Raw genomic sequence first — 21,096 nt, 5'->3', positions numbered from 1 at the left:
ACTGTATGTATGGCAGCCTTACTGACTTTGAAGAGAGTGGCTAAACATTTGTGAGGATTAGCTAGTTTGGGGGGGGCGGTGACTGAAATGTTAAATTAGAGACACTGAGAGGAAAGCTAATTAAGCACTGTTAGAGGTGCTGGAAAAGATTCATCTTTACGTAACGAGCTGGATTAGATGAGGTTTGAAAGAATGCACAAGTAACTTGACATTTTTATAGTTTAAAGGATTCAGTAAGTGTTTAATCGTTGGAACCGGCTTAAATATGGAGGAACTGGGTTAACTGACAAGGGATTCAATACAGGCAGAAGGGTTTCTAAATGTTTCTATGCAACTCTGAAGTTTTTACATTTCTTTTACAATTATTTTGGGCAATTATTTGAAACTGTACTTATTTGAAGTTTCTGACTTCAGTGTCTTGTCCAAGCTTGTTAAGACTGGCTCTTTCTTCTTCTTTAAAAACCATCTCTTTCCTGAACCACTGTAAGTTGTCTGTCACTCCTCAATCACTGAAACCTTCTAGCATTATGCTGAAACAGTTTGGGATCGTTTGATAAATATATGGAGAGTAACAAAATTTTCTCTTTTCTCTTGGTTTTGAGGAACTCATCTTCTTTTATAAACTCTTTAAAACTGGATTTCACTACTGATCCTTAGCCAGCCAGATCTCACCCCTGAACCCTGAAGGTTACTTCCAAACCCAATGCCAAAACTTCAGAAAGCAGTTCTGTTAGGTTTTTTCAACTTAAAAATGCTATACTATGGCAACTTTGAGGAAAAAAATAACCACCTACCAGTCTGTGGACAGTTGTGCCGTTCAGTGTTAGGTGTAGAAAGATTATAACAAATGAAAGATCTAATATTTTAAGAGATTACTTCTCAGATCCCCATCTGAAAATGGATAGAACAATAATTGTTACTTACAGCTAGTAGAATTCTTTTTGAGTATTAGGCAAGCAATGCATTTAAAATGCTTAGTACATTGCCCAGCAAATAAAGTGCTTAGCAATGTTAGCAACTGGGTAATCCATTATGGTCAGCACAGCTCCACTCTACCAATGGGGAAAAAGATCAAAAGTGACCTAAAGACCCAAAGTTTACAAAGAGGCAAAGCAGAAAAGTAAGTTAGTTCATTGCAACACATAACTGAGGCTTCTATTGTACCGTTCTACAACGTGCAGAGGGGATCAGGAAATGAAGAAGTAGACCTCTACACACAGACAGACCCCTGCTCCAAAACTGCAGGGTTAGGAGGGGAAGAAAAGGGTATGAAATCCAGAACAATAGAAGAAGTGCCAGTTCCCCAAAGAGTCAAAGACAAAGGTACCCTGGCTGCCTTCAATAAAGAACTTCAATAAAGACTCCTTCTCAAATCAAAAGGTGGCCTCTGGGCAATCCCTTGGCACCCATCTTTTACTTTGTGTAAGCATACATGCTGCTGAGTTTTCCAAGAATCTAGACCATCTGAACTACTGATTCACATGAAGGAATATGGGAGGCTTTAAGAGGTGGTATTCAGAATTTTCCTTGAAGGATTTCCCTGGAAAAGATGCTTAAAAAAAAAAAAGTCATAAGGTTAGTGCTTAAGTTTCCAACACTTCAGTAGAAGCGAAGAGTCAGTTAGACTTATATCCTAGGAAGAAGACCAAAACACTGTCATTAAAGCTCTGCTGCTGCTGCTCCTGCTAAGTCACTTCAGTCATGTCCGACTCTGTGCGACCCCATAGACGGCAGCCCACCAGGCTCCCCCGTCCCTGGGATTCTCCAGGCAAGAACACTGGAGTGGGTTGCCATTTCCTTCTCCAATGCATGAAAGTGAAATGTGAAAAGTGAAAGTGAAGTCGCTCAGTCGTGTCCGACTCTTCACGACCCCATGGACTACAGCCCACCAGGCTCCTCTGTCCATGGGATTTTCCAGGCAAGAGTACTGGAGTGGGGTGCCATTGCCTTCTCCCGTTAAAGCTCTAAACTTAGTCAATTACTTGGAGTAAGGAAAAGGGCTGGAGGACCAACAGCTAAAACGCTGGAAACAAAGACACATACACTTCCAGGTGTGGATTTTTATTTTCACAAAGAGACAACAATGCCTTCCCACATACAAGTATTTACAAAACCCAACTGATTCACCAATCTAGAACCTGGGTTTTTGTTTTTTGTTTTTCCACTTCTCAACATAGTTGGGAATATGGAAACATTAATACCAACACAATTCCCAGAGATGGAATTTATCCATCAAACAGTGCAGATTACCTAAAAGTGCACTTACCTGCACAACTCAGTCTAAGAACCTCAGTGATACAAATCTCATGGCCAAGGTTTTATTAATCTATTTGGTTTCATACCATGCAAACCTGAACAAGTGTGCTGCTACACTAAACTGAAAATTGGTTTTCATTTTACAATTAAAAAGGTTCTCAACGCTTTAGCAACTATACAGAATATGAAGGTTTATTTCAAAAAAGAGTACATTTCTTAAAACCAGGATACACAGATGCACTTAATGTAACAGTACCTTCTGCAAAAATAGGTTACATAATACTCAGAAATGCAAGGAACAATCTTATTTTCTAAAAATTAAACAGCAGACTTCTTAAGCTTAAACAGCCTTCAAAATGGAGGCTGAAAATTCTTGTTGATAAGAAGTAACTCTAGAGCCTGACACCACAGAGCTAATGCTGCAAATTAAACCACTACCACACACCTGCAAACTACTCTTTATATTCACACAGCGTTAAACAAAATGGTTTTGATTCCTATCCTTTCCAATGTGTCTTGGTGCTGCAAGAAAAAAAGTTGAATGATACACAAAACTATTAAAAGTTACAACGGAACTATTTAAACATCTTCTCCAAAATTGAGAAAAGCAATCATGTTAAATTTTAAAAAAAGAGAAAAAGGAAAAGTCTGACAACTCTCAAGCAAGTCAGAGGTCCTCTTCATAAGTAGTCAAGTAAAGTTTATAGGAGATTTCAATAAATTATCTTGAAACCATGGCAGCAAGTAATTTTCAGAATCGTCGTGGAGGTACACCCTTAAATGGCTTAAATCCGGAGCCACTTCCTCTTGGCATGGAATTGCCACTGATTTGTACAATTCTATTAATTGGGGATGCATTACTGAAAAAAGGTTTAAAAGAAAAAATTGTCAGAGAACAAGAGAGAAAATAACGACAGCTAATACCTAAAAAGTGATTATTATTTAACACACACTGTTCTTTGTACTTTACTCATCTTAAATAATTTACTTTTTTCAACAGTTCTGTGAGGTATGTATCATTGCTAACCCCGCTTTCCTGATGAAGAGTGATACAGCATTTAAGTTAGCTACCTAAGATCACAATGCTTATCTGATAATAAACAGTGGCATAGGGATTTCAACTCTTACAGTCTTGTGTTAAACTCCTGCCTCTTAGTAAGCCATGTCATGGTCTGCATATGAATGGACTTCTCAGATTGTGGTCCTTAGATCTGCATCAGCATCAACTAGGAACTTGAACCTCTGAACTATAGGACATCATTTAAGAAATACTTTTGGAATTTCTTTTATATGAATAATGCAACACAGTAGATATGAATAAATAATATAGGAATAAAAACCCACCCCAAAACGCTATATAACAAATTTGGAAGATATAAATCCATGGTGAAATGGTTTAAGGATAAAACCTGATTAAAGAAAGGCTTGGATGCCAGGCTAAGTGATCTAAAGAAGCTGTTTGTAGTTCTGGAGCAAGTAAATGGTGTAAGAAAACAGTCTCAACAGTTAAATTTAGAAATAATGGAAAAAAATGGAGGAGAGAAAAATATTGGGAAGATCGACAGGAGCTGAAATGAAAAAGAAGACAAAGCCACCACAAATATTTTTTTTTAACTGAACCATACTTAGAAATTTATGCTAGGCAAGAAGAAAAATAAAGATGAGGCCCTTATTTTTTCCAGTCTGGCACTGGCAAATTAAAAGAAGTTGGAGACAACGGAAACATAAAGATCTGAAATAGGAGGGGAATGAGTTTCCTTGTGACCTTGAATTTATTGACTCATCCAAGCATCTACATGGTGATCACAATATAATATAATAAAGAATAGTGTCTAAAATCCAACCATGTGAAGGAGCCAATAAAATAAATTTAAAAATTATGGTACATTAGAAAACAGAGGACTGTTTCAAAAAAGGAAAATCAAAAGGTTTTAATCACCAAAGTGCCCAAGAACTAAAAAAAAAAATAAAGGAATCTGTATTTATCAAGAAAAAAGGTATGGGTGACCTTTAAAAACCAAGGAGAGGGGAAGGAGGGGGTGGGAAAAATCTGACATATATACACTACCATGTGTAAAATAGATAGCTAGTGGGAACCTGCTCTACAGCACAGGGAGCTCAGCTAGGTGCTCTGTAAAGACCTAGATGGATGGGATAGGGGTAGGGGGTGCGAGGGAAGTTCAAGAGGGAGAGGATGTATGTATACATATACCTGATCCACTTCCTTGTACAGCAGAAACTAACACAATATTGTAAAGCAATTATCCTCCACTTAAAAAAAAAAAGTGATGAGGCTGGGCAGGCACAAGTATAACACTCACTTAAATTTGATGGTGGAAGCAACCAATACAATAGTAGTAACTGGGGTCAGTGAGCTAAGCCAATGTCTCTTCTAAGATAGATGAATGGGAAAGAATGAAGTGTATAGAAGAGATAGACCAAATACTTGTCAGCTGAGGGGTCACAATGAATATTGGTATGAAGAGAAAATAAAGCTCATCTCTTAGCATCTGAACAGCCTTTAGAGTAAATGTCCAAAAATTTTGATAAAGCTATTTGAGAAAGGAGGAAGCAGAACATACTTTCAGTTTCTTCTTCCTTTCTAAACATTTTTGTAATGATAGTGAACAAGAAGATTGTTCCAATATGAAATTAATATTCCTGTCTACTGGATTCTGACATGTATACATACCTATATGAAGATGTATGCCAAAATACCAACTAATTAACTTATAATGAGGAATATTAACACCAGAGCATGAGCACAAACCCTGCATATAATCTCCTGGAGACTTTGAGTTAATATGAAGAAATACCTGGGCAGACCTACGGTTGTTACTCATTGTAATTCAATCTCTCAGAAACCATAACGACTTTTAAAGGAAAAAGGTTTGGTTGTATGCTGGCAGAAAAACTTGAACTGATTAACTACTTACCTCGTATGTTGCGTTATCATGCCTGCTCCTGTCCGGCCATCACCCATTCGCCTTGTATCATGATAGCCAGGCCCTTGAGAAGGTGGACCATGCCATTCTTTCCTTGGTCCACTTGTGTCCCGTCCATGGCGTTCAACTACATGTCGTTCTTCAGGATAGTGCTAAAGAATAACATATTAAAAGAAAACCTCAGCCTCAGGCCAATTTACTTATGCTGGTATACTTCTCATGTCAGAAAGAAATTAAGACGTCTGAGAAGATGAAAGAACGAATAATATGAAAAAAGGTTTCCATCTACTTTGAACTGGGAAGCTACTCAGGCTATAAGGGTAGAAAAGTAGAAAATGATTCAGCATTGTTATTTCTATACCTTCTAACACCCATGTACTTTTTGACCCTTGAGTATTTCTGGATCTATATATAATGCCTAGATCTCTACATGTGTTAAGAAGGCATACTGAGAGATCAGAACCTTAAGACAATCAGGGTAGGGTATATGATCCACATGCAAATACCACATAGAAATAGGAGCTGTCATCTTATTTTACACAGTACTAGTTATTGTTATGGCTCTTACAAGGCCTTACATCCATGAGTATTAAAAAAAAAGAATACTGAACATAAAGAAACAAAAACAGAGAACTAAGGATCTGAGAGAGGAAAAAAAAAAAAAAGGGTCAAAAGTTATGAAAGCCTACAGAAATCTGAAGGTGCTCTACAGATGCATACTGCTGTCAGAACAGCTCACAGACCCAACACCGTGAAAACGAAATTTCCAAGGGAGGAATAAGATCCTTCCCTAAAGATACCTTTTGCAAAAAAGGTAACTGAATGCAGAGGGGCTAGTCTATGAGACTGCGTTAAACTTTAAATAAGGCAGAATATCTGGATTATATTAAACAAATTTTAAAAAGTTCTATTCAGGGTATAGCTCAATGAATTGATCTACTGAATATTTCTACTTACTAGAAACACTGCAACTTATAAATCCCAGCAGGCCCAAATCTGTTTCAAAAATGTTTTGTATGAAATGGAAAACACAAAGCGGTATTAACTAGAATGCCTAGAGATTAAAAAGTTTGCTGGTAAAAAGTTGTTACAAAACCACAGAGCACCAGAGGATAACAGAGGTTGAAGGATGGATACACACATATACATACACTTCAGAATTCTTTTCTGTAATTTGATAATATTCTATCTTCACTACTGTCAACCTATATTATGCCAGTTATTTCATCAACAGAATGCTTTCAAATCAGGTAAAAGCTCATTTGAATTGCAAACAGATGTCCTCTGTTCATTAACTTACAAAATATTCATGTCAATAAAGTGTCACAAGAGTAAAAAGCAATTAAAAAACACAAAATATTCCACTTACCTATCTCTAAAAATAAAAGAACAAAAAAGAGACAAGTATTTTATTTCAATAAATTCTACACTTTATTTAATTGAGTAGGAGGAAAGAGAGAGTATTATTTAAAGGGAAAAAAAGGAAAAAGATGACAGAAACACAAGTACAGGTCAAAGATTTTCCATCCAGTTTGAAAATCTCAATTTCTTAAAAAAGAATTAAAGCCAAAGTCATCATTAAGAAGGTTCATCTACCAAATACAACAATTCTCAAATTTCAGCAGGAATTTTAATAAAAATTTCAGGGATTAAGTCAAATTATTATGTTGTACACTTTAAACTTACACAGTTTTGTCTGTCAATTGTATTTTAAAAACTATAATTAAAAAAAAACTTCAGGGTTAGTATCCTGCTTCTCTGGACTACGATGTTCAACTACTGTCTTGAAAATACAAAAGGGACTCCCTGGTAGTCCAGTGATTGAGAATCTGCCATCCAATGCAGAGTACTCAAGTTCTATCCCTGGAGAGGGAACTAAGACCCCAAATGCACAGAGAAACTAAGCCCATGCATTGCAACTTCCCAGCCCGCCTACTCTGGAGCCTGCACCCAACTAGAGAAGCCCACGTGCTGCAGGCTGCAACTAAGACCTGATGCAGGGAAACAAATAAGAAATATATATTTTTTAAATACAAGGAGCATTAAGACCTTTCGTGAGAAATGAGTCTGCCAATCATGCCAATCTAACTAGGTCACGCCCAAATGATACTATAAATACAATGTCTCAATGAGTCCTCTAAATTTATTTCTGGAGAATTGACAATAAACTGTCATAAGCACTTACCTGTGCTCCACTTCCTCGGTCAGTGATTACTCCTCTGTCTCCCTCCCTGTTTCCATAGCCGGAAGCATTACTGCGAGTCCCAGGAGGAGCCCCTCTTACACTGTGCCCTGATACTTCTCTCCCAGATCGTTCTGGCCTTTCAACTCTGTTAAACAAAATTCAAGAACATATACAATCAAACTCTAACCTTTTCTGAAAAACCCAAGTGCTTATTACCATTAGCTAGGCATTAGAAACTATACAAATACCTTGTTTCCCGTTTGTCAGTGGACATGCCCCCTTCAGCCTTCCAGGAGGTTGGTCTAGATGGATTGGGCCCTCCTTCTCGAGGATGTCTAGGGTGGGTGGTATCAGGTCTGTCATGAATGATCACTGTTCTCCTCTCATCTCGTTCTCCTCGTCTGTCTGTTTCTCGAAGTTCGTTTCTTGGTGGTGGAGGCTCGTTTCTTCTGGAATCACTGAAATTTTTGGGATACCTTTCAAAACCTAGATCTTCTCTTCGTGCAGAAGGACGTGGTTTTTTCCCTTCACTTTGACCAACAAAACGTTCTCTCCTGTTATCCAAAACAAAGAACACAGGTTTTGAGAAGTAAGTACTTGGTCTGATTCTTCTTAACTTTATTTGCATAACCTACAATAAGAACACCTTCTTTAAAAAATAACTTAAGGCAAAGTGAACAAAATAGCCACAATTATTGATTGTAATGGGGCTTCCCAGGTAGCTCAGTGGTAAAGAATCTCCCTATCAATGCAAGAGAAATAGGTTCGATCCCTGGATTGGAACGATTCCTTGGAGAAGAAAATGGCAACCCACTCAACTATTCTTGCCTGGAAAGCCCCATGGACAGAGGAGCCTGGCAGACTACAGTCCACAGGGTTGCAAAGAGTCAGACACGCCTGAGCACGACTATGACTGAGCATAATAACCTATGTTCTTTTAAATTGAGCTAAATGTCTGGCGTGAAGGGTGGTTTTTTGGCATACAAGGGAAATTACATCAAACACTCAAGTCACTACCAACCTGAAGAATGTTTTACTATTCTTCACAAGTGAGGCACATCCCAAGGTAACAATATTTTCACTTAGTTAAAGGTTAAGAAGATAAAGCCTACCTACTTAAGCATGTTTTGGTGGCCTATAAAACTAATTCTGAATACAGAATCACATTCTCATTAACAAATAGAAAAACCAAACATGATTTGTTCTGAATACGCAGTTATAACCTGTACTTAAGATTTTAATAGAGAACCAAACTATCACTAATAAGGCTCATACACCAAACACAGTAATTTTCAACATATTCATTTACCTATCAAAAGATGAAGACGGAATTGAGGAACTCTCAGGAAACCTGCCCCTCTCTCGGTGGTCAAAGTCATTAAATCTATTCTGTTGCCGAGAGTAGTCAGATCCATGGCCGAATCGTGCATCTGTATCTAGAGACAACTTTTTATTCTCGCTCCAGTAAGGATCATCCCGCCTTGAAGAGAAATATTTGCTCGTTTATATAAATTAGTTTTACAGCAACAAAATAACACCTATTGGAGTCATACATACCACATGCTAGGAACTGTGGATACAGAGGGCTAATAAACTCAAGACAAAACATTCTTTTGTAAGAACAAGCTAGCAAAAAATTATCAAATTATATAAAGTTATACAGTGTTAGAGGAATTTCACAGAAGATAATTGAAAAACTGTTCTCAAATTACTAAATTGGAAAGGCAAATAAGACAAATACTTGATACCATTCTAAAATAAAATTCTAACCAGGAGGAGCATACAACACTTTTGGTTATCCTTAACTTTGGAAAGGATAGAGAGTTAGTCCCAAGCACAATTCATTTGCTCCGCTCCACTTGTTTCTCAACACAATCAACTAAATCTCACAGAATTTATATTAAGAAAATTAAATTACTATATTTTGAAGTCTATTAAGAACTATGAATGCAAACAAATAACAGAATCTATATTTTAGTGTTCCCAAGTTTGTGACTTTGATTTCTGTACTGTCTGTACTACCCTGTAAGAATTTTCAAAACAGGTCCGAGTTTGAGAGCCATTATTAAAGTCTACCATGTATTCAATATTTCAAGTCCTAGTGGAAAACATTTGGCAAAGAAAGGAAAATGGGGTGGAGGCGGAATGGGGAAAAATTTTCTTCTACTTGAAAATCCACTGATGTCCAATTCACTACTGCAGTCATTCCATCCCTCTTGATCATGAGCTTTTATTCCAGCAACAGGTGCCTGTGCTTTCTAATTCCACAGTCTTAGCATGAAAGGAATAAGACAGCAAGTTTAACTGTTAAAGAAAGCAAGCAACTACCTATGATCTACATCACGTGGGCGTTTCAAAGAATTCCTTTTTTCTTGTTCATAACGAAGCTGCTGCTGTTGCCTTCTCAGTTCCTCTCGTTCTCGAGCAATACGTTCAGCTTCCTTACGACGTTCCTTCAGACAACATAGAAGGAAGAACCAACCAATGCAAAATGAAAACATAAGGTAAGTATATATGCAACCTTGCTTTAATCCTATCATTAAGAAAACATAAGCAAGCATAAGGCAAAAGACAAACCTGGGACAAAAACATCTGACTTCAGTAATTGCAATCTAAGCTATGACTACTGTTCTATAACATTAAAAATAACAGAGACTGGGTGGTGAAAGCTGGCAAGTAATTTGGAAGGTCAGATTTAGTTTAATAATTTGAAACAAAAGCACCTAAAAGTAATTAGAGATAAAATTATTAATAAGACTAAGTGTCCTAAAACCCTGGATGCAATTCTGCAAAGAGAGGCATTATTTCCTTCCAGCCTTGGGGAATCATTCCCACTATAATAAGTAAGGAAATAGTTATTATTTTCCAAGAATGGGATAGTGACAGAGCCTGGATTACAACTACTCTGGACTCATAGTCCTATGCTCAGACTATTAGGCTGCCATGATATCACAGAGTTCAAGTTATCACCAATTGGCTAGAACAAAGTCATGACTAAATGTAGTTTTAATTAGCACCTAATTCACTGTTATCTCAGGGACACTTAATAAATGCTCATTAGCTGAACTTATTCTATAAAAGCTTTACAGCATGTAAAGCAAATTTCAGGGCAAAAATCACAGGGTTTGAAAAAGGTCAGTTATTTAAGATGAAAAGATTTTCTGACTGCACCTGTTCAATACGAATGCGTTCCCTTTCCAAGCGTTCGCGTTCCATTCTCTCTCTCTCTAGTTTTTGCCTTTCAATTTCTAGGCGCTCTCTCTCTCTCTGTAAGCGTTCCCGTTCTTCCCGTTCACGAATTATTCTAATGCGTTCTCGCTCTCGACGCTCTCTTTCTGCAATCTCTCTTCGTCTAACAAAAATCAGTATTTAGAAATACTTAAATTATGCTAGCACTGTGTGAAAGAGAATAGCTTTTGAATTTGTATTTTTCCTTGAGGTTGGCAATTTTATACTTTGACTCATTCTAAATAGTTTTAATGTAATTGGAAAGAGAACTAAAAATAAAACTTTAAACAGATTTCAATACTGTCACTTATTTAAGACTGTCACCTGAACAATTTTACAGAGTAGTTGCCTCTTAGATGATTCCTGTTTAAATAAAAATCCCACTATGATAGCCCATTAATTAGTCAACATCTTTAAAAGGACATTCTACATATATGAATTTACTAAACTACAAACTTCTGTTTTTGATAGAAAAATTTCCAGTATCTAGGATATATTCTATCTCCTAAGTAAGCCTTAGTTTTGTTCAACTGGGATCACAGCCACCAACATGAATTACAGCAAATGCTATACTAAATGGCTGCCCTCATGGCCTCTTTTGGAGTGTTCACAACCCATAATAAATGGCTCTAGATAACACGTTTCTTTGAGTTCAAATATGTGCTCAACTAAATTATTATATTAAGACTTCTAATAGTGGGTTATTTTTCTGTTTGTTTTTAATCATTTCCTCACTTTAGGGCACCCAGGGTATTCTGTCAATCAGCATGTCTTCTCGTAGTAACCCAGTGGTTCTCAATGGTTCAGTACGGCCGTGGTGGAGGGGCGTTTCTAATTTTAACAATGACCAAGGGGGCTGTTACCAGCCATTAGTTAAGGGGACCAAGGATTCTACATATCTTTTGATGCATGGCATAGTCAAGATAATCCTGCATCACAAAGAACCATCCAACACTCCAAATACCTTTCAAATGCCATAATGTAATTCACGTCATCAAAATAAAATCACTTCTAGGAAAAAAAAAAATCTGGCCCTAGCATTTAACTCATTTTTAATAAATGCTAGTTTCATTTCCTTTGGCCTTTTATGTACACTAAAGTTTCCAGGAATGCAGCTCCACATAAAAAGAGGAAAAATTACACCTTCTTGAGAACTTCACCAAGAGTTGTTCACCATTTCAGAAGTCATTCCGTAACATCAACACTACTCCTGGTATTTGACTCACCAATATGACAAACCGGTATCAATCTGTGTTTGTAGCTGTCACATTCTCACTGAGTCTTAAGAGAGGTGCAAACATCTGACTACTTCATTAGATCTTGTAGAGCGTCATGCCTAAACATTCATATCTGGAATATATGCTTCATTATAAATTACTTTTTATGTTTTCTTCATATTAGAGTTAAGGCTTTATATTGTTCTTTTTTGTATATTTGTACAGTATGTTACATATCAATTTCATTTCAGATTAGTAAAGAAGGTGCTACAATTTTTTTTATTATTATGAAACGGGTGCTGGTCTGATAGGTTTGAGAAATGCTGCCTAATAACTCCCAGTTTCACTCTTCTCTCAGCTGTGGTCATCTGAACAGGAAGCCAAGCATACTGAGACTTCATAAAAAAAAAAAAAGGTTCTGAGTATGCAAGAATTGGAGAAGACAATGGCAACCCACTCCAGTACTCTTGCCTGGGAAATCCCATGGATGGAGCAGCCTGGTAGGCTATAGTCCATGGGGTCACAAAGAGTCGGACATGACTGGGTGACTTCACTTTCATTTTTCACTTTCATGCACTGGAGAAGGAAATGGCAACCTACTCCAGTATTCTTGCCTGGAGAATCCCAGGGAAGGGAGCCTGGTGGGCTGCCGTCTATGGGGTCGCACAGAGTCGGACATGACTAATGTAACTTAGCAGCAGCAGCAGCAGCATGCAAGAATTATTTCCTTTTAGTAAACTGTGTGGCAATCATAGTATTATTTAAGTTGCTAAAAGTATATCTGGTAGTTCCTAGCACACTTCTGAATGAATAGATTAAATTCCATAAGTGACCATTCAACAATACAGGTTAGTATTTGTAAATTTATATTATGAAACACTTTCACAAGAAAATTTTAAGTGGCATCCAAAAATCGACAGCAAACTGGCACTCGTGATGAACTTGAGATATGGCCACGAAAAGTAGAAATGTTTTGTTCTCATTTTGTTTTAAAGAGGATGCCTGCTTTAGGACAGAGTTTGAACGCAATAAGGTTCACAGGTTAAATCTTCCTTTACTTGGGCTCTAATTCAAAGTACAATAAATTTTTCCTACAATGTCAATGTATTATTTGGCCACTACAACTTACATTAAGACTATCTTACATCAAAATCCAAATTTGCCTTCAAAGTCATGTTTTTTTATGGCGGCAGCTTTGAAGTAGAGGAAAGAGCATTGGACTTGGAGTCAGAAGACTTGGGTCTGAGTCCCGACTCTGCCACTCATTAGCCATGTGGCATTGGAAGAGTCATTTAGCCTCTCTGGGCCTCCATTTTATTCATTTATATAATGGACATAACTAACCTTATAGAACTGTTGAGATAGAGATAATAGATGCAAAGGTATTTTGTAAATTGTAAAATACTATGCAAACGAAAATCATTAGGTTTTACTTCTTAAAAGTGACAAATATCTTTCTATAGAAATACAATTTCCAGAAATCTGGTTTATAACTAATGTTAAAGATACACCTATAGTTAAAAACATACCTATAGTTAAAAACAGGTATAAAACAGACTCTTTTCCTACCTTCGAAGTTCCATTGCTCGCCGCAATCTTTCAAAACGAACTAAATGTTCTCTCAACCTTTGTTCCTTCATCTTTTCAAAAGGCAAGATGTCTTTCCTCCTGTAGTCTTTGTCCCTTTTTTTATCTAAGCTAGCCCTCTCCTTTTCCATGCTTCTTCCGTGAATCTGTAGGAAAAAAAAATTGTTAACAGGACTACAAGTTAAACTAATTTTTTTTTTCAAGTTGAGCTGGTAATTTAAAAAGCTTAAATGAATAATGACATTCCCCTTTTCTTAGGTTTTCTATCATGGACACATGCAAAATGGTTACAGATAACTGAATTATCTTCTTTTGGAAACAGGCAAAATAGTATACAACATCCCTATCAGGGACTTACTTTCTCGTATCTTCCTCTTCTTGATGGCCTACAATGATCACCTTTAGTTTGGTCTAGTATTACCATATGTCCTGGACTCTTTGAACCTAAGAGAAAAAAACCAGATAAGCTAATGTCTGAAACTATTCTCATCAAAAAGAAAATATAATGTAAGTATGCTGAATTCTTAAGACAACCAAATATTTACAAAACAATACATGATATAAAAAACTTATTCTATGAGAAATGTAAAGAGTTATTAAAACTTGATCCACTAATGTACTTTCAAAGATACCAAAAGATCGATTCTTCTATTCTTCTATTATTCAGTAATTCTTCTATTATTCAATGACCATTTTCAGTCAGCCCAGATTTAACAGTAAATGGGCTTAGGTGGAAAAAGACAGCTGTTTCCCATTCCTATTAGATCATTTTCTACCACAGTGACATCTAACAACGAAGTTTAAATCTTTATCTAGATTGTATTCTTAAGTTTCCCCTTTCACTGTAAAAATTAAGCTGTAGGATGCATTAGAAAGGGACTGAGAAGAAAGGCACATAGCGTACTTATTCGTTTCTTTTCTTCACTTTTTTTAATCGATTCTGAAGTCTGGCCACTTGATCCATTATCATTCTTCTCATCTTTACCTTCTGTTTTCTTAGTATCCTTGCCTTCCTTTTTTTCAGTTTTCTCAGACAATCTTTTCTCTTCTTTTTTGACCGAGGCTTGTGTCCTGACCATACCACCCCACACAAGAAAACAACAAAATGAGAACTACTTCATCGATGTACCAAAAAGTCTATAGGCTAATTGACAAAATAAATCCTTACTTGCTACTTCTATCACTCATGTTTTTTTTGTCTCCAGAACTTCTTGAACTACTCTTTTCATCAATTTCTTTCTTTAATTCTTTCTTAGAAGGATCACCTTTAACCTGAAAAGTTTAAACAGGAAGAAAAAAACATATAAATTTTATTTTATTTTTTTTCTGGAGTGCATGGGCTCTCTGGTTGAGATTCGTAGGCTCCGTAGTTGCAGCTTAGCTGCCCTGAGGCATGTGGAATCCTAGTTCCCAACCAGGGGTCGAACTCACATCCCATGCACTGGAAGGCGGATTCTCAACCAAAGGACCACGAGCGAAGTCCCAAATATGTAAGTTTTAAAGTTACATTTTTATGTTTGTAAAAAGTACGTGGATGGTAAAAAAAAATTGGAAAACAGAAGTAAAATAATTAAAATGAATATATAAAAATAAAAATCATTCCCAATTCTACTCCTTACTAGTGTAATATTGTTAAATTGAGAATTACTATTGTTTAAACAGTTAAGCAAGCTTACTTTTTCAACAGAAATTAGCTGTCCATGCAGCTCAGTGCGATGAAGATGTGCAATACATCTGGACACCTCTGTGCTTGAAGACATAGTTACAATGCCATAGCACTTGGCCCCAGGACTTCGAGCATTTGTGACTACTTTTGCACTCAGAACCTATAAAAATGAGATTATACTTTAGTTTTACAGTTTCACATACATTTCTAAGATAAAACTTCAGAATGCAGACTATTCAAATTAAAGGATATGTTCAGGAGTATAAATTCAGGATAAAGGATAAATTGAGGACAATATATATTATTGTTTTATATTCTTGGACTCACCAACTACCTTGCCTATAATATTCAGGGGAACAATTTAAAATGTTAAAAATCAATTTAACCTACTTTTTTACTTTCTTTTTTTTTAAATACATTGCCAAAACACAGTGAGTCACATCAAGGAAGTAATGGCACAATTAACAAAAGCAAAGAAACAATATTTTCAATTAGATTTGGACCAAAATTTCCCTATCAAAGGCCCACCCCTAATCTCTTAAAGATATTAAAACAAAAAGGGTCTGGGTAAGTGTTAACACTTTTCTATAATGAGTCTCTCAAAAATAGTCTCCCACACATGAAAAAGCAGCCTTAAAAATATACTCCACAAAACACACTCTAAAAAGACATACTTTCCATTTATGTACTTTTAAAATGTATACTAATATAAAAGTGACATATACTTCAGCTCTATAAAATGAATAGCTAAGAGAGACAAGGCAGGGATGGTTGAGTGAGAAGAAAAGTGGGAAAGAACAATTTAGTGCTGAACAAAGAGGAACACAGACACAATGTCAGGAAGAAGAACAGAGGGAATCTGGTGTGAGTAGCTGGAAACTATCAGCTTATATCTCAACTCCGGGAAAGAGTGACTCGCCCCAAGAGCAATTTCATGTTATAAGTACATGGTTTCCTTATATAGTTTTAGCCCTAATTAAATAGCTGGAAACAGAATCAAAAATATACCAGAAACTGATCATGGGACCACAATTCTCAGTGTTTTGTATGTGACATCTACAAGAACCTCCTTACTCTGCAGGCAATTCTCTTAATTAGAAGGAAAAAACAATCTCTAAAATCAATAGGACAGATTTTTGTAACATTCATTAATGGCTATTTACTGATATTGGTGGTCATTAATAAATATTTGAAAGCCTATCATGTGCATACAAAGTATAGTAGTTAAGATCCCTGCTATCAAAGAGTTTACAGCAGAGTTGATTACATATATGATGCATATTGAAAACTATAATGTAAAAGGAAATAATGATAAAATAACCATTTGAAAAAAAAAAAAAGGAAATAATGAGCGTCCTAAGGGATGCAGATCAACTACAATTTAATTCAACAGCTATTAATTGAATATTCATTTAATTATCAACTAGTTTTCTTTTTCATTAGGTCTCCCCTTATATGCCAGAAAAACTTCTCCTGATCAACCAACCACAGTAAAGCCTCCTTTTTTGCTCTCTAAACCCTGCACTCTTCCTTCATAGCACATATCAAAACTTCTGATTAAGTCCATTTACCAGTTTTACATTCTTCTGCACCACTGTACTGGAATTTGTATAATAAAAGGGACCACATCAGTTTTGGGGTTCCACCCCATATTCTATATCCCAGTGCTTCTATTTTCCAGATGACCAGATCAGCCTCAGCAATTTTAGGTCCAAGATAAATCATGATGAATGTGATGAAACAAGCTCAGTCCTTCCTTGGCTTAAATGGGCTCAAAAAATGAGCTTTTCCTACAAAGATTCCCAGGGCTCAGAGTGAGATTATAAGATATAGTAAAACTCATGATTACCACAGAACTAAATAACTATGCCTATAACAGTCCTGAGAGAGACAAGAAATTAGATTTTATATGTATTGTTTTGAATACCACCTGTTTAAAATGGACATAGAAATATGGATAAAAAGATAAAAAGAATGTACCTTTCCATATTTGCCAAAGAGGTTCTTCAAATCAGCAGCTTTGGTATTAGAGGAAAGTCCACTAACCCAGATATTTTTAGTTGAGCTTCCACTGCTACCACTAGCACTAATTGTACTTCCTAGAATAGATTTAATATCACAAGTTTAAATTTCTCAATTGGAAATTTTTTAAACAAAATTATTAGGGCTATAAACTTCCAAAATTATAAAACCCTCTAATTTTGACAGCATGACTTCACTATATCAAAATCCTACACATCTACTATAACTAAAATTGAACACAGTAACATAACACAAACATGTCTGAATTTGTATATTTTCTACTGCATGAGTTTTAAGACAAAGTGGGTAAAAAAATCAGTTATATGTCTTGGACTTTTGTTGTTTAAATTCATTCATTTATATTCAACCACCGCACTAAATTCAGGCAACCAGGAAGCAGACTGCTTAATTACCTACACCTATTGTGGGCTTAAGCTCCAGAGACATTGAGAGCACAAAGGGAAAAGTCAAACAAAGGGATAAACTGTTTTCAAAAATTTAAATGTTTAGTAACAAAGACTAGCCAACAGTTCATCCTCATTTTGTATTACAGAAAGGGTAAGAGAAAGTGAAAATTACATGCAACTAGAAAACTCTGGATTAAAAAAAAAAATCTTCTAAAGCAAATCAATTACAAAGATCAGAGACCCCAAAATTCTTTAGAAAAGGTAAATGGTTATATGAACTATTTCTGCACTATTTCTATACACAAATTGTTTCATACAGAAAATACCATTTCTTAAAATACATTCCTGGTAAGTTACCCTTCAGTATTTTACTTCCAATGCGCTATTATAAAAAAGGAATTTTCGTTTCATCATTTGGAAAACAGTTCTTACCCACTTTAAGAGAAACAGTATCTAAGCAATAAAAGTAACAATTTTTATAACTTCATGGTATCAAATATAGAAAGAGTAAAATGTTTAATGCTTTAAAAATTACAAGCCACAAGTTTCTATCAGTGTACTTATGAGAAGACAAAACACGCCTGACTCAAATATTTTAAATATTAATGACTGCTGCATTTCTGTTCTTTAACAAATATAATTATCAAAGGAAATGTTTTATCTTATGAAACGTTAACTAGAAGTTCATGTGTCTTTTATATTTTACCAGTAACACCTGGCCCACATATTCCTCTTAACTTGAGAAAAAAAAATTTAATGACAGGAAGTTAACATTTAATTAAGACTACACTAAGCTTCTAAATTTAAAGGATAATATTTAATAAATTTATTATATCTTATCCATTAACCAAAACTGTAAGGGATGTAGGTAATGCAATTAATTGTCAATTACTAAGTCAATCACTAAAATTTCTAATTATTAAAATATGCCAACAAAATCTACTAAAAAAAGATAAGGGACACATAACATTCCTTTTTTTAGGCACTCAAGAGGCATTTTTCGATTCTGTAGTACCCAAATGGTGTTATTCTTCCCTTAAAATGCTTTTTTAAAACACAAGAAATATTTTTCACATATACAGCATATATAAGATGAAACTTAAAGCACATGATCAGGAGATAAGCAGAGACTTCCCAGTAACAAAGACTAATCAAATAATGCACCTTTAAACTTACAAAATTTAAAAATAAAACTACTATTCTACATAAAACTTTCATCAATGCAAAGTAAGTCAATTAGGAAGTAAATTCTGAAGAATTAAAATCCTATAAACTGGCTATATTAACAGTTGTGTGCCCTGATTTAAAGAATCAAAAAAGTAAAACCAAATGTCGAGGCTAACTTGCTTTCAGCTCCACAAATACTATTTATATCACACTTCCTACTAGCCAGAACAAGAAAAAGATTATGGAAGTGTGTGGGGGTTACAAGTGATAATCAAAAGTGAAATACTTCTGAAATTTTAAGAAATGAAATGTCTATTATATGAATATTCAATAGATACTTAGAACACAATATAAAAAATACATAGCAAATATATTTAACTCAAATTTATACCAGTTTATAAATTAAATAATTAAGAAAGTAATGCTTCAATCACACTTGAGAATTTGCTGTAATCTAACTCCACTGTTCACACAAAAGCCACCAAAAAATTTACTATGTCAATTTTTAAGGACTAAATGTCAAAAGAAACCCTAGACAATTACTACTTTTTAAAGGAAACATTCAAATTATCACTGAAATAAGCAGGAAAAAATACATTACCTTTGTCATCTTTGGATGATGTCTTGCTGTCTTTAGATTCCTTTGAAGAGCTACAGAAGCAAACCACCAGAAGAAAATTGAAAACAAAAAAGCAAAAACAAAAAGAACAAAAAGAACAAAAATCGAACAGCTTGATATTGACTATATTTCAAACCAGTGCTATCCATACAAATTAACAATTCCAAAAGCCTAGATTAGGTTATTTGAACAAATGATTCCCTTAGGATTCTTGCACTGATTTTCCCCAAGATTCCTGAAGATCTAGATTTTCTGACAATTCTATTCAGTGGATAAATGGCCATCTTCTCCAGATTTCAGGACTGGGACTTGACTTCATTTGTGTTCTTAGGACTGATAGTTGTTCATTAACCATCATCACAAGGATTTTTAAAAATGAAACACAAAAAAATTGTCAATTTGAAAAAAAAAAAACAAAAAAAAACCAAATATATGCTGACAATTCGACAATGCAATCAGTAGGACACACTGCATATTACGAAGATCTTGAAATTTTTTTTTTAAAGTAACTTATGACGGTCAAAAATATTATAGGCAGGATCATAAGTACTAATTACTGTACATGGTCTTGAAGCCACCCCCTTAATGTAGAGTGATCTTATTGAATGCTGGAATTCAGTATCGTAAAGAACTGACATAGAAAAACAAACCTCTTTGCTTGACCAGAGGCCCCAGTAGACGAGGGCCCTTTCTTCAAAGTATCCTTTTCTTTGTCTCCAGATTCTGCTTTCTTAGAACCTTCTCTGGCTTCCTTCTCGACAGGATCACCCTTCACGCAGTCTTCCTTCTTACCATCTTTATGGTTCGCATTCATCTCATAATCCTTGCTTTCCTTCTCCGGGCTCTGTGCAATGACGTCCTGCCCATCTTTTGGCTTACTTGCTTCAGAATCTGTAATTTTCACATTTTTACCTGTTTCTAGGAGGTCATCACCATCAAAATCCAGAGTGATGGCATCTTCAGCCTGGATTGTAACCGAGATGTTGTCATCCTCAGCTTCTTTCACAGTCGCATTAGCTTCCATCTCTTCATGAGCTGTGTGATCAGCCTCAGCTAGGTTCCCTTCTGAAGGAAGAGGTTTAGATACTTCTTGTGTACCATCACCAGAACCTGCTATATCTAAGAGGATTTAACAGGAATAAATATGGCAAAACAAGAAGTTTAAACAATTTTCATATTCATAAGCTAGAATAGGACCTAGAAAATATAAACCCAGTTATTAGCACTGATGGAAGGTTAGGAAGAAAAACACAAGGGTATTAACTAACATAAACAATCCTTTACCCAGGATCACTTATTCTTCATGGAAAAAATGATCTCTAAATACAAATACCAAACAACAAAAGTGAGGAGAGAGTTCCATCCTGAGGATACCAGCTCTTCATTTCTGGTTATAAGTTAATGGCATATGGAAGGTGTTTTTCCTCCATGAGAGAGTGACAAATGAGCAGAGTTGTTATTCAATGTTCAAATTATCTTGGGATTTAACCCTTGTGACCTTCAGAACTCCCATGGTGACGTCTTGAAAGGTCACAGTCTGAGGATACAAGCAGTCTTCAAAGTATTCAGGGCCTCATCTTTTTCACTCTTCTTATTCTTGTGTAGTCCGAAAACTGCTACAAGAGGCTCCAAAGATGGCCTGCTCCATAATGTTTAAGAAAGTGGTCATTTCCAGGCTTCATCCTGTCCAGTCAGTCCTGCAATTACCATTTTCAAAGATGTCTTGCATTCACCCAAAAGTGAAAGGCCTCGAGCATCTGAGATTTTCAGTCGGTAGCTTTACTTCATTCATTGCTT

The 21,096-nt window shown here is 35.7% G+C and overlaps 1 protein-coding gene across 4 annotated transcripts in view; it reads right to left on the bottom strand.

The window, feature by feature from the left end:
• Window positions 1-2,045: 2,045 nt before the first annotated feature.
• Window positions 2,046-21,096, bottom strand: part of SLTM (SAFB like transcription modulator) — a 43,902-nt gene continuing 24,851 nt past the window's right edge. For 2 of the 4 annotated variants that reach the window (XM_070796658.1, XM_070796659.1), the window contains exons 7-21: window positions 19,950-20,418; window positions 19,282-19,331; window positions 17,065-17,183; window positions 15,095-15,244; window positions 14,587-14,690; window positions 14,323-14,489; window positions 13,777-13,862; window positions 13,401-13,564; window positions 10,558-10,738; window positions 9,715-9,839; window positions 8,696-8,866; window positions 7,635-7,940; window positions 7,387-7,531; window positions 5,193-5,353; window positions 2,046-3,116 (exon numbers count right to left, since the gene is read on the bottom strand). In XM_070796658.1, the coding sequence (XP_070652759.1) occupies window positions 3,008-3,116; window positions 5,193-5,353; window positions 7,387-7,531; window positions 7,635-7,940; window positions 8,696-8,866; window positions 9,715-9,839; window positions 10,558-10,738; window positions 13,401-13,564; window positions 13,777-13,862; window positions 14,323-14,489; window positions 14,587-14,690; window positions 15,095-15,244; window positions 17,065-17,183; window positions 19,282-19,331; window positions 19,950-20,418 (2,507 nt within the window). In that variant the 3' untranslated portion in view covers window positions 2,046-3,007. The remainder of the gene's footprint in view (window positions 3,117-5,192; window positions 5,354-7,386; window positions 7,532-7,634; window positions 7,941-8,695; window positions 8,867-9,714; window positions 9,840-10,557; window positions 10,739-13,400; window positions 13,565-13,776; window positions 13,863-14,322; window positions 14,490-14,586; window positions 14,691-15,094; window positions 15,245-17,064; window positions 17,184-19,281; window positions 19,332-19,949; window positions 20,419-21,096) is intronic. The other 2 variants (XM_070796661.1, XM_070796662.1) reach the window with 1 other exon arrangement.

Source organism: Bos indicus, chromosome 10, assembly GCF_029378745.1.
Source record: "Bos indicus isolate NIAB-ARS_2022 breed Sahiwal x Tharparkar chromosome 10, NIAB-ARS_B.indTharparkar_mat_pri_1.0, whole genome shotgun sequence".
NCBI lineage: Eukaryota > Metazoa > Chordata > Mammalia > Artiodactyla > Bovidae > Bos > Bos indicus.
The sequence above is the reverse complement of the archived record's forward strand: the minus strand, read 5'-3'. Positions and strand labels throughout refer to the sequence as shown.